Source organism: Topomyia yanbarensis, chromosome 1 (genome assembly GCF_030247195.1).
Source record: "Topomyia yanbarensis strain Yona2022 chromosome 1, ASM3024719v1, whole genome shotgun sequence".
Taxonomy (NCBI): Eukaryota; Metazoa; Arthropoda; class Insecta; order Diptera; family Culicidae; genus Topomyia; species Topomyia yanbarensis.
In genome coordinates, this window is record NC_080670.1 from 31,867,497 (window position 1) to 31,879,379 (window position 11,883).

The 11,883-nt window shown below is 40.7% G+C and overlaps 1 protein-coding gene across 1 annotated transcript in view; it reads right to left on the reverse strand.

Annotated features, from left to right (window-relative positions):
• The window catches only part of LOC131694732 (uncharacterized), a 28,092-nt gene extending 16,685 nt beyond the window's left edge, over positions 1-11,407 (reverse strand). Inside the window, exon 1 of the mRNA XM_058983214.1 lies at positions 11,240-11,407. Within this exon, the coding sequence (XP_058839197.1) occupies positions 11,240-11,407 (168 nt within the window). The remainder of the gene's footprint in view (positions 1-11,239) is intronic.
• Positions 11,408-11,883: the final 476 nt, after the last annotated feature.

Below are 11,883 nucleotides of genomic sequence, written 5' to 3' on the forward strand. Positions count from 1 at the left end.
GTCCCTTAGGTGTCCTATATTGACGGCTCTACCTGAAATATTTCATTTTTGCTACGTCGCTTTCGAAGGATTTTCTGAAAATCAGGTTTTCCATTGTTTAGAAATCATGCATACTTCAACATTTAATACAAAATTGATGCACGTTGTTCCGACTGATTAGTGGAAACAAGCTGTGCAGTACAATGCAAGTTACTGGTATTCAAAAATTCTATCTGTTGTTTCTTTCGAAATTGAAAGGTACGTCGTAATCACGACGAAATTACGTCAAGCGTACATAAACAATCACAACAAGTATCCGCAATAAATTACGTTAAAAGCACGTAGAAATTGGTTGAAGTGTTGGTAAAAAAAACCAAACCAAAGCAGTTGTACGTAAAAAAGTCACGACCGGTGTATACATAAAATCACTTCAAGTGGACGTGAAGAATACGTCAGTTGATCGCAAAAGTTACATTAAGTGTACAAAATTTTACAAAAACGTTGTAATTGTACGCGAACGCGAACTTGTGTGTGGAGTTGCATGTAAACATTCATGCTTGCATTCAAGTTTGTACGAATTCGATGAACAGTTTCTAACTCGAAAGTAACATTGATAAAAACATTGCCCCTCTGAGTAATTATGATTTCGAGATAAATTATTTAAACAATTGCATACAAACCCATTCGAACCAACCGGGATATAAGAAGCCAGAATGCCGACTCAAAGAAACAACCGATCACGACTCGGAATCGGTCGCTACATTAGAGCCGGATTTCCGGCCGAAAAAACAGCCAGAACTTCGGCTCAAACACCGAAAGGGTTTGACAGGAAAACGCCGCATCGTGGCGCAGTGGAAATGTTTCGGAAGCCGTTAACTAACTTCCTGGGGCCACTTTTTCGAAGACACGATTATCAGATTCTTTGAATATAGCCCGGCGAATCCATTCAATGATAATTCCGTTTACGATGAACAGCTCGCATAAGTCCAAATCTGAAAAATTACTAAAAGTTACCATGAAAGAACTTTCAAATTGTGCGAGTGAAACAGTCAGAAGTGTGTTTGGACAAAAAATATTAATCGAACCTCGTATTGGAGAGCGATTCGGCAATGATCAGCTAAAGAAAACAGAAAGAATGCCCCATTCTCAAAAAGTGGGACGGAAAGGAATTTTAATTAACGCCCGAATCCGTTTTATGTCGCTTTCGTTTCGCCAGTTCAAACAACAACAAAATAAACAGAAGAAGAAAAAGCTGCAGAGTCGCAGCCTGACCCCCCCCACAGTGGGCTACGCGTGTTTCGACCTTTAGCCTTTATAATGTGCTGAAAAAAGAACACTACAAATGTCGGTACCGTTTGGGGGAAACCCTGGTGACACAGCACACCTCCAGAATAAAGCTCAAGAAAAACGCGGAAATGTCATGTGACGGGGGAGTTCACGTCGGGTTTATGCAAATCGGCTACCAATCGGCGGCGCTTCTTCTAAACACCTCCGCGCGCGCTACCTCATGAATATTCATCGATCCTCGTGGCTGCTGGTTACATATCCTCTGGGTAAGAAGAGGTTACGGTATAAACACTTGCGCTTGTTCTTCTGCGATGCATCCCTTCTTCTTCCCGGAGAATCAATCGAATTCCAGCGCGGTATCCCCCTAAATTGACGACGATGATGGGCAGAGAAAGAGCGCGCGACAAAGAGAGAGAGACAGAGAAAGGATCGGGATCACACACAGCAAGAAGGCATATAAACAAAAAGACACATTCGCGCCGGCAGTTCGACCGGAATGCAATGGGACGGGACAATTCCAGGTTCAAAGGTAGCCCACGTCTCGCGCAAAAAGACGTGTGTTCGTGACTTCTGAGCTCGGCGAACAAGGAAATCTCAGCCTACTACTGACGGGCCTGCTTGGCACAATGGATGGTTTGCTTTTCCATCGCGCTCGGTTCTGTTGTCTTTTTTCGTTGTTGTTTCATTTTTCGGTTCGGCGCGATGGGAAAAGTTCTGCGCCGCACACCGACCAAGAACCGCAAGGCGGAAAAAAATCGAACAATTGAATGTAAGTACCGAGCGTACAAACAGAAAACAAAAACTACACTCTGTATATTCACCGAAAACAGCAACTAAAACATCCCATAAAATATAATAACACGGTTGGTTTTACCTCTTTAATTTCCCTTTTCACAAAATGACCGCCCGAACCAGAGCCCCAAGCCCGGAGTGTAGTGTAGTAGTAGAGGCTAAACCGCAAGCAACACGACGATCAACAGCATCGGGCGCACTTGGTTGGTCGCTGCCCATGGATCCCCGACCGAACCCCACACTCCCAACGGTGTGCTCGTGGCCGGGAGGAGACCCGCAAAGCGAAAATAAAACATTTGTTATATTTATTATTTATAACATCATCGTTATTGTTTGTTTTGTTTTGTTTCTGATTTTTTGTTGTTGTTGCTTTAACTTCGTTGAGCGGCCAATATCGATTGATCGCGTTCTGTTGGTCGGTTCTGCCTTCGCTCCGGCGAACAGATATTCCAGGTTTTGTTTCACTATTTGGACTTCGATTGCTGCTCGTGATCACGATAATCACGAAAATATGTAGTTCAAAGGAACTTCAGGGGGCTGGCTTATTTTTTGTTTTGGTTTGTTTTGTTTTCGTTGGGCTGGCGCGGTACTTGTTTTGATACCCCGCGAACCGAGTGCGAACTGTTTTCACAATTTGTAAAACGATGACGAAAATGGCAAGAAACGATTTGATGCTGCGGCGGCAGAACATGTGACCCCGCTGCTAATCATTTCTGGATATTTGCCTTTTTTGCTCCGATGGAGGTATAGCACTGGAATTAAGATGTTTTGGTTTGAGTTTTAGCAAAATTATCCGATCGTGCACATTTTTAAAAACTTTGAAGTCTTTAGAGATACTCAGAAATCGCTGCTGAGGGAGAAGGAGAAAAATTGCAGTTTAATAGTATTGCAAGAATAATTAACAGGCGTAACCCACAAGGAAGTCATCTCGCTCCTTTGATTTTCACCTTGTCTCTTAATGCGAAATAACTATGTCACTCTGGAGAAATCATCATGTTGCGATCTGTCGATGAATTTCTAGATTTCCCCCTAGTTCGCAAGACAATATCTGACCTCACTGTTTGGCAAAATACAGCCACAAGCTTTGCTTTAATGAATTTATTTTTTTTTTCATATGAATTGTGCATACTCCAAAGCGTTCCTGCAACATTTTAAAACGTGCCTTGCTGTATTTTTTGATACCATCACATAATTGCCCGTATATTCGCCCATAAACTGTACGGACAGGTGTGGATGAAACTCGATTAATGTATCTTGATTGACGATGAAACCTATGCAAAAGCCGATTTCAAACAAATCCCGGAGCTCAATTTTTACTAGAATCTAGCTCGCGGTAATGTTCCTAGCAGATTCAAGTTTATTTTATACGATATGTTTGCGAAAAATATCCGATTTAGCAAGGGATCTGTTCCTGTGGTAAGACAGTCAGCGTTTATACTAGACTTTGAAATAGAGATTCAGTTTCATTCAGGGCCGTTTTTAGAGCTCTCTGGACCCCTGGGTACTACTGAATTGAGGTGCTACTATAATCGTGAAGGCGTAAATAAATGTGAAATTATATTCGATGAAAGCGATAAAGCATTACATTACAAAGATGATTCATTTCAATACTACATGCCTTTTTTGGTAAAGTTTGATTGTTTAAAACTAAACATCGAAAGGACTCAAATCTATAAATATGAGCGGTACAATTTATTTCAAAACCATTTTTCAATACTCTTATTTACATTATATTGTTTCAGCACCGGAAGAATTTAGTGCTTAGGTTTCCGTACATCTTATTTGTTTGCTCCTCATACGTCAAACACGCTCATACGAATATTAATCTATTCATCTATACATTTAAAAGTCAATGTTTGTATGTATATGATTTATGGACACCGAAACGGCTGACCCGATTGCCGTCAAAATTTATACATAGTAGGTATTTGTTATAGAGCGTGTTTGTGTGCTGTTGGTTGGGGATTATCAACCTGCCAGATGGCGCTTCGGAACAAATTATGTTTTCCTCCTATTTCGTTGAAAATCGCAGGAACGCGCGATGGGTATTAGTTAGTATTAAATACTTCTACGGGTTTAACACAGGTAAGCTGTTTCGAATTATCATGAAAAAATAAGATTTCCAATGTTCATAATTTTTTAATTATTTTCTTCTGAATAAAATTACTACAATTTTGTGCTAAGCTTTGTCAGGTAGCATCCTAGAAATTTGGATATTCTCGTTTTAACTAAAGAAATATTGATACATATTTTTTAGGCAATAAAATGATTTTGTCGCGTAAGTCATACCCATGTTCGATTCGTTGCTAACAAGGCGTCATCAAATCGATTTTTTAGCACTTCTTTATGAATACTAATATTACGATTCTACTAGAAGTGCTAAGAAATATCGTGTAGGTCTTCCTAACACATCACATTTGGGTTTGGTTTATGCGACAGTATATTTTATGGTTATGCCGAACCGCTCCGTTTGCTTTTGGACTAGACTGCTCTGAACCGGTGGTTTCTAGTTTTGGATATTGTTTGTCTATATCACCATGTTTATTCCTGGACTTTAAATCACGACATGTAGAACTTCCATCAGGTTGGATTACTCGCTTTTACGAAGAATTGAATTATTTTGTTTTGTTCCGTGCCGACAGTAGACCATCTTTATAGTTTGGTTTAGGACTGGTACAGAAATATCAAATAATTTATTCTATGCGGATGATTTGGTGTTTTTCGCGGTTTTTTGAAGCAGAATATTTGTAACAGCACAGGAGTCCCGTTGTAAAAAAAAAATGCTGGAATAGTTCTCCAGTTTACGAAAGCATATCAATTTTGTTATAGAGTAGAGTGTGGTCAAAAAGGTCAGTATTCTTTGGCGGGCTCGTGCGACTGTATTTGTGCACCGAACTGGTAGCGATAATAATTTTGTGCTTGGCTAAATGTTTTTCAAGCTAAATCTATTAGTGTGAAGGTACTTTTTTCGGTGTGCGGTAGGTCACTTTATTCGAAGTTTAACTTAAAACGATGTAAAAGCCTAGAAAATCAGCAGTTCTACTTTTATTTCAAGAGTATGAATACTGCAGATATTTAAAAAAATAATAATGCAAAAATAAATGGTATTTATTGACGTAATTAAGGTAAGAAAATGAGGTAGTGTCCAATAATGTGAAGAATCATGAAAAAGCGAAAGGAAATGTTGAAAAAAGTGTATTTTTCAGCAGTTGCGTCTGGTTTTGTACTTGCGAATGACTTTTTCGGTGTCCTCGTCGTCGCTAGAGTGTGGAATAGAAGTTGTGCATACTCTCTCACGTGGTTGCCTAGCTGCGGGACAATCATGTTTACGCTTCGTGGCCGTTTTTTTCGGATTTTTTTTCTCTTTTTCGATAATATTCGTTCGTTTTCCATCTGTTTCAACCGTTTTGCTGCCTCTCCTTTCTCTTTTTTTAGTATTATTTTTTTAGCTTCGGTAGTTGATTTGTTTTGAGCTGTAGCTGCTTGCATAACTGAATCACTGAGAAATGCAGCTTTACGTCGCTTTTGGCCTCGTTCCATGCTGCTGCCCGTATTTTTTCAAACGAAAAAATATCGGAAAACCAACACAATACTCGTGTTCAGCATTAATTACGTAAGAAAAAACTCCCGTGACATTTTTTACATTGATTAAATGTGCTGTACTGAAGACGAAAGACAATGAATTGTCGCAGAAATACACGTGAAAAATTAAACGACGCCGCAACTACTACAGCCGATCCATGGTAACAGCCGAAATGACAGTCGTTGACGATGTTCTCTACCGTGTATCTAGTTGACGTAACATGAGGGACCTTTGCAATAATATAGCAAAATAGTGCCCTATCCTTTTTGTACCCCCATACCCATTTGAGGCCTTTCTACTCTACTGAACTAAATTACTAGTATTTTGCCCTATCTGACCGGAAATATACGCAACAATTTTGTATTCAGTTCCGTAAAATGTACAACTATTTGAAAAAAATAAAGAAAATGGATTTTGAGAAAAAAACTAATTTTCAGTGCTATGATTGGTCCGTGTCATTCGACAGGCGCGAATATTTAACAGCGTGGTTAGCAACGTTCAATTTCATATCTATGGACGGTGACCCACATAAAGGAAATTGCCTATTTAAAAATGATTCAGTTTGTATTTTGTTGCCGTGTCGTGCCGGTAGAAAAAATCATTCGGATCAAACTATTGCAAATATATCAGCTCGAAAGAACTTTTGATGTTTAGCGGCCCATAAACATAGATCAACCCGTTCCGTGACAACAAATACAATGAATATCGACTTTTATTATGATTTCTTACCGGCTTCATTTTGCAATTTAAGCTTGTCTAAAATCTATACTAATCTGTTTTTTTAATTGAACCCGAACAATAAACCCCACAAACATTGAGTTCCAACGGGCTATAAAACGTTGTTTGTAAGTTGTTGTCAGAAGGGAAATGGGCTCTATATAGCTCCTTAAAAGTCAATAAATATAATCCATGTCAAATTACACAATCACTAAAACATCATAAAATGTTCTCAATATCTTATAAATATACCAAAAACCGATTAAAATAGCGAGTTTAACGAAAGTAATTATGTAAAAAAAAATTCCCCCACAGAGTCAGAATTCGAACCTGCAGCCCTTGGGATTCCGGCCCAATGCACAAACACTTATACTTTCCCTGGGCTAAGATGAAGTCCCAGGCAGAACACATGATTATCGCATTGACGTGGCGACAGTAGTCGTGCCTCTAGAGCGAGCCCAGGGATATAGTATAAGGGTTTATGAATTGGGTCGGAGTGCCAAGGGTTGCAGGTTCGAATCCTGCCTCTGATGGGATATGTGTTTTCACATAATTGCTTTCGTTTAATTCACAGTTTCGTTCTGTTTTCTCAGTTGGATGCCACCAAGTCTTAAACAAGGTATATTGGCACTTACGCCAAAACCAAAAAAAACTTCATTGCACCAAAAGATGATTTTCAACACTATCAAAACGCCATGAATTTGGGGGCGGGGGCGGGGGTAATTTGGACCATTAGCTCGAGGATATTATGGGTTTTTTGTTTGCTCGGGTATGTCGTTCCAAAATTTAAAATCCAAAATATAAGTTCGAAATAACTTCGGCGGTCTCGCGAACCATTATCGATATCTACCGCGCCAATGGTACAGCACATAAAGAGTTTTATTACGATACGATGAATTTCCTACTCCTTCTTTCATGTTAAGTTTACCCATACACCTTACTTTAGGCAGGGAAAGACAAAACCAAACTTTTTCAAATATTAGGTATATTTGCTACAATTAATTTCTTTAAATATGCCTCAAAATGGCAGAGCTATGAGTTATTCAGTGAAGCCAGTAATCCCAAATTGGTTTCAAGTAGTACTAAACGTAGAAACTACCAAGCAAATAACAAGCAGCTTAACTAATTTAGTTATGAAATTTGCGTTTCGCCTTTGTCTCATCAGAATCCGACAATAACTTAGTGACAGGACTAAGGTAGCGCTGGATTGACGCTAGTTTTTCCAAAACGAAAACGCTATTTGTATTTCTGAAAAAAAACCGTAATCATGCGTGGTGTTTCACAAGAAAAGGGATCCGACGCTAGTTTAGTCCTGTCACCAAGTTAGTGCAGGATTCTGAGTAGATGAAGTCGAAACGCAAATACGATGAGGAATTCAGTTACATGGTTTGTGTCCTTAACGCGCAAATGTGGTTTTAAGCAATTTTGTAGTTAGTGGAGAAAAAATAGCTTTCAATTAAAATTTTTATCCACTAAAGTGAACTTAACTAGTGTTATGAACAGCCAGCAGAGACGGGTCAAGATCATTGAGTGCATGGAATAAACATTCGTGATAAAAGGATCCGTTGAGGGGGCCCTTTTCTCTTTTTTTTTGCAACACATCGATTTTTTTATTTAAAAAATCGAAGGCTGAAAGTGTCTAGAATATGTTGGCAAAATGTTTTCTGATAATGATACGATGACCGATTTCCTTTCAGGTTTAAGGGAGGTCGATTTGAATATTTCTCCGATTTTAAAAATAATGCCGATAAGTCTTCTTTTCAGTACAAATTATATTCATCAATATAACCGGCTTCTGGATGGTCTAGTTCCGGACCAAAAATAAGCCTATTAACATCATTGATATATAGCGTATTTTGTCTATGTACCTCCCCGAGAAGTTGAGATTGATGGTGTAGGCAGTGAAAATTTCGGTATGCAAGCAATTGCGTTCAACAAAAATCGAGGAGTATAAGAAAAATTACTTTCCATCAGCCTCATTTCGAGCCTTTCGAAAGAGTAGAATCGTTACCTCTCCTAAGCTTCCTCGTTAAGGCCTGAGTGTTCCTCGATAGGTACTGTTACAAAACCGAAGTAAGTGGCTGCTGATCTTGGAAATTCCACATGGGAAATCCATCCATTTGCATTGTCTAAAATCTGATTAACTTCCTACGTAAATCTTTCACAATTTTAACATTATCCGTCAGGGCCGAGAGAACACCGTGGAGGAGCGTTTCTGTGAAATATGTTGTAATTTCAATCGGATTAGCCGTTTCTCAATACCAGGTATTAAAGTTGTCGCTTGTCAAATCCTAATCAAAGGCGAAGACTTATTGACATTGTTTACGTATACATCGCACCTCAGCTGGTTCCAGAAGACATCAACTCCTACGGTATGCTTCACGATAACCGATCTATCTTACTGCATGATATTACAGTATTTCAATATGACCATCATGAATACGGTTGAAATAATACGAATGCCTATTCCATCAGCGTGGCCAAGTGCGTAAGATTTATCATTCTACTCGAAGTTGGAACCGCAAACGAAGAACTTGAAAGCTGAAAAACGCGGTTATTGACACCGGTTCATCGACGGATTAGTGCGAGAAAAAAAACTTTACCGACACTACGAGCGCTACCTCTCAGATTTCCTAAGGACTTATTGAACGACTCTCGTAGTTTGAGTTCTTTCGCATTGCTCCGGACAATGAGAATGCGAACATTTAGGCATTAGAAGGTGATATTTATGAAAGCGATATGGAGAGCGCTTGTGGTAACGGTTATCGCGACATTAAACATGTTGTCTGGTCGTGCACCTGGTGTTCTAGCGGCAGATCTCCGTTAAACGAATCCCTTTAGCCTTGGTTATTTTTTGGTTTGTTCCAAACTTTCGGGTGATGCCCCCTAGGTTATTTCCGAGTGGGTAGTACTACCCATGCTACCCACGTGCTCCGCCGGCTCTGACACTGTAACCTATCAAATCGCAATATTTTTTTTTTACAGCCGGCCAAAATGGAAAAATCATGCGAAAAAACGATACTTTATTTTCAAGTGGTCGCCATTTTGTTTCTGTAACGATTTTTTCATGTTTTTCAGGTTGGGCCTCTATGAAATGTAATCTTCAAGATTGTTTTGGTTTTCGGCTTGTAGATGACGAATTGCGACCTGTATTGCACTCGCAGGTAAGGTCAGTTTTCAAAACACCTTTTGCTGGAGCCACCATTTTGGATGCCATTTTTGACACCTTACACTCGAAAATTTTTAACCTTAAACATTTTGCAGAATAGTGCACGTGTCTAAGTCATTTTACTTCTTCAAAAAAGTTATCAAACATTAGATACTTTTGACACAATTAGTAAGTAAGAGGATCCCCTTAATTATTATTGAATTTATACCACTCCAACGAGGACTGATATCAATTCTGTAATAGTATCTAGTAAAAATAGAACAATCGAATGGCTACCGATTGCTAGTCAACCCATGCCCGTCACAAGCGACGACGGGAAGACCCTTCAAAATCCAGTACAACCCGGGCAAACGAACCAAAGTTACGCAAACAATTGGAAAATAAATCTAAATTTATCGACCTGTCATCGGATCGTTCTAGTAGTGTATTGCTCTATTGCTGCTTCTTCCTCTATCTCTCTTTCTTTTCAAAGCTCGTGGAGTGCAATAGAAAGCTGGAGAATTAGGCCGTACCAAATACGGTCTACTGCCAGATCCAATCGGTACCTTTCCTTTTGTGTGCACTCCCAACATGTTGACAAGCTTGCGATCGCCTTCCTAACCTAGCGAGGACACCGGGCGATATTCACAACACAGGGACACCAAACGGGAATTAATAACAAATAAATAAACACTTAATCATACATAATTGAACAAGCACAAAACATTGTTCAAAAATTCCAATTTTGCAATAAATCTCTGCCCCGACGACAACCTGCTCTCCTAAGTTGTAGTAGGCCTACCACTTCCAGCCAGCAAGCTAAGGTCCACAAATTCTCACATTAGCGACACGGTTACCATACCAACCAAGTAACCGACCGACCGACCGTACCGGGCAGCCAGCCGCCGCGATGGTAACGTGGGTACCTGCCTATACCTAAACACCGGGGGATAAGTCTCTTGCTCTGTGCTCATGTTGCCGCAGTCACCTTTTCTGTTCTGCATCACCTACTTTGATTGGTCCCCTTTTTCTGCACACACACACTACCCACAGCCGCCCTCAATGCCCACTACCTACTGTCTCCCTCAGTTGGTCCCGTTTAACTACCGTGTGTCTGTGGTCGCGATATTGAGTTTCTCAAGCGCATTTTTCTCTTCGGGTCCAAATGCATCAGTTCAAACTCAACGACTACGACGACGTCGACGCAAAGCATTGTTGTTCGAAACTGTCCAACTGGCCGATCGTAAACAAAATGCCGCGTGGCAGGAAGGGGGCATAAATCATCATAGAAGGGGCATGTCGGGTTGCTGTCGCCGTCGTTCGCTCCAAGGAGAAAAAGGTGTTGTGTAATCCGAGTCAGAACAATATCGCATAAGATTCGCCGCCCCTCTTTTCATGGTTGTTGTTGTTGTTTTTTTTCTATCACGTAACAAGATAGGACTATCGATCGTCAATCCATCGCCCCAAACCCTATTGTCTTTCGTGTCGGTATACTTTTGGCCGGCATCGAGTGAGGTTCGAAGCCCCCTTCTATTAGTAGATCACAATCAAATTAAACAAAGCGCTTTAACGCCCTGCTTGATGTTTAACCCTTTCCCTCCAGAATAGCCGCAGCCGCAGTAGGTAATCGGATATTTAAGATTCAAGCCGACACCAGTCCCGCCGGTGCCCGCGTCGTCACGATCCGTTTGTATGAGTTTGTGTGTGTGGGTCAATATTTGACGAGTCATTACCGCTCGGATCGGCGGCTGTCGTCGATCAGCGGTAAGGTCCTTCGTGGTGGTAACTACACGGGAAATACATCGCTTAGGGGGACATCGAAGATCAGGCGGCATGATCGAGTTGACAGATGGATCGCTTTGTGTTGTGATAGACTGGACAGGCAGCAGCGGTGGTGACATATTGGCACTTCTGGGGTTTTGTTTGCTGGGTGGTTTCGCGTGATTTTACACGTGTCCTAATAGTTCATGGCAAACACCCAAACGTAGCGGTTCGCAAAAAAAACACTTCCCTCCGTTTAGAGTGTTTACCAATTATACCGGCACACATGTTTCACCACGGGATATAAAACCCATTTACTCACGCGATCGTGGTCGTACAGTGTTGTTGTGTCATGGGAAATGTTATCATTACTACACGGGTACACGCGGCTGTGCAGGGCGGCCCTTTCTCCAAGTGAACGTATCCGGAGGATTTTTTCTCCCAAATCCAAATCCAACAGTTCCAGCGCAAAAGTTATTTTCGGGATCAGCTCTACTCCGGAATTGAGAAATTTTTCTCAATCCCGCTTGCTGCGTTGGGCGAGTCGCGAACCATCGTCTTTGCACCGTTGGGAGTCAGTCTTCGATTACCGCAATGCCCCTGCTGAGGTGTGGCG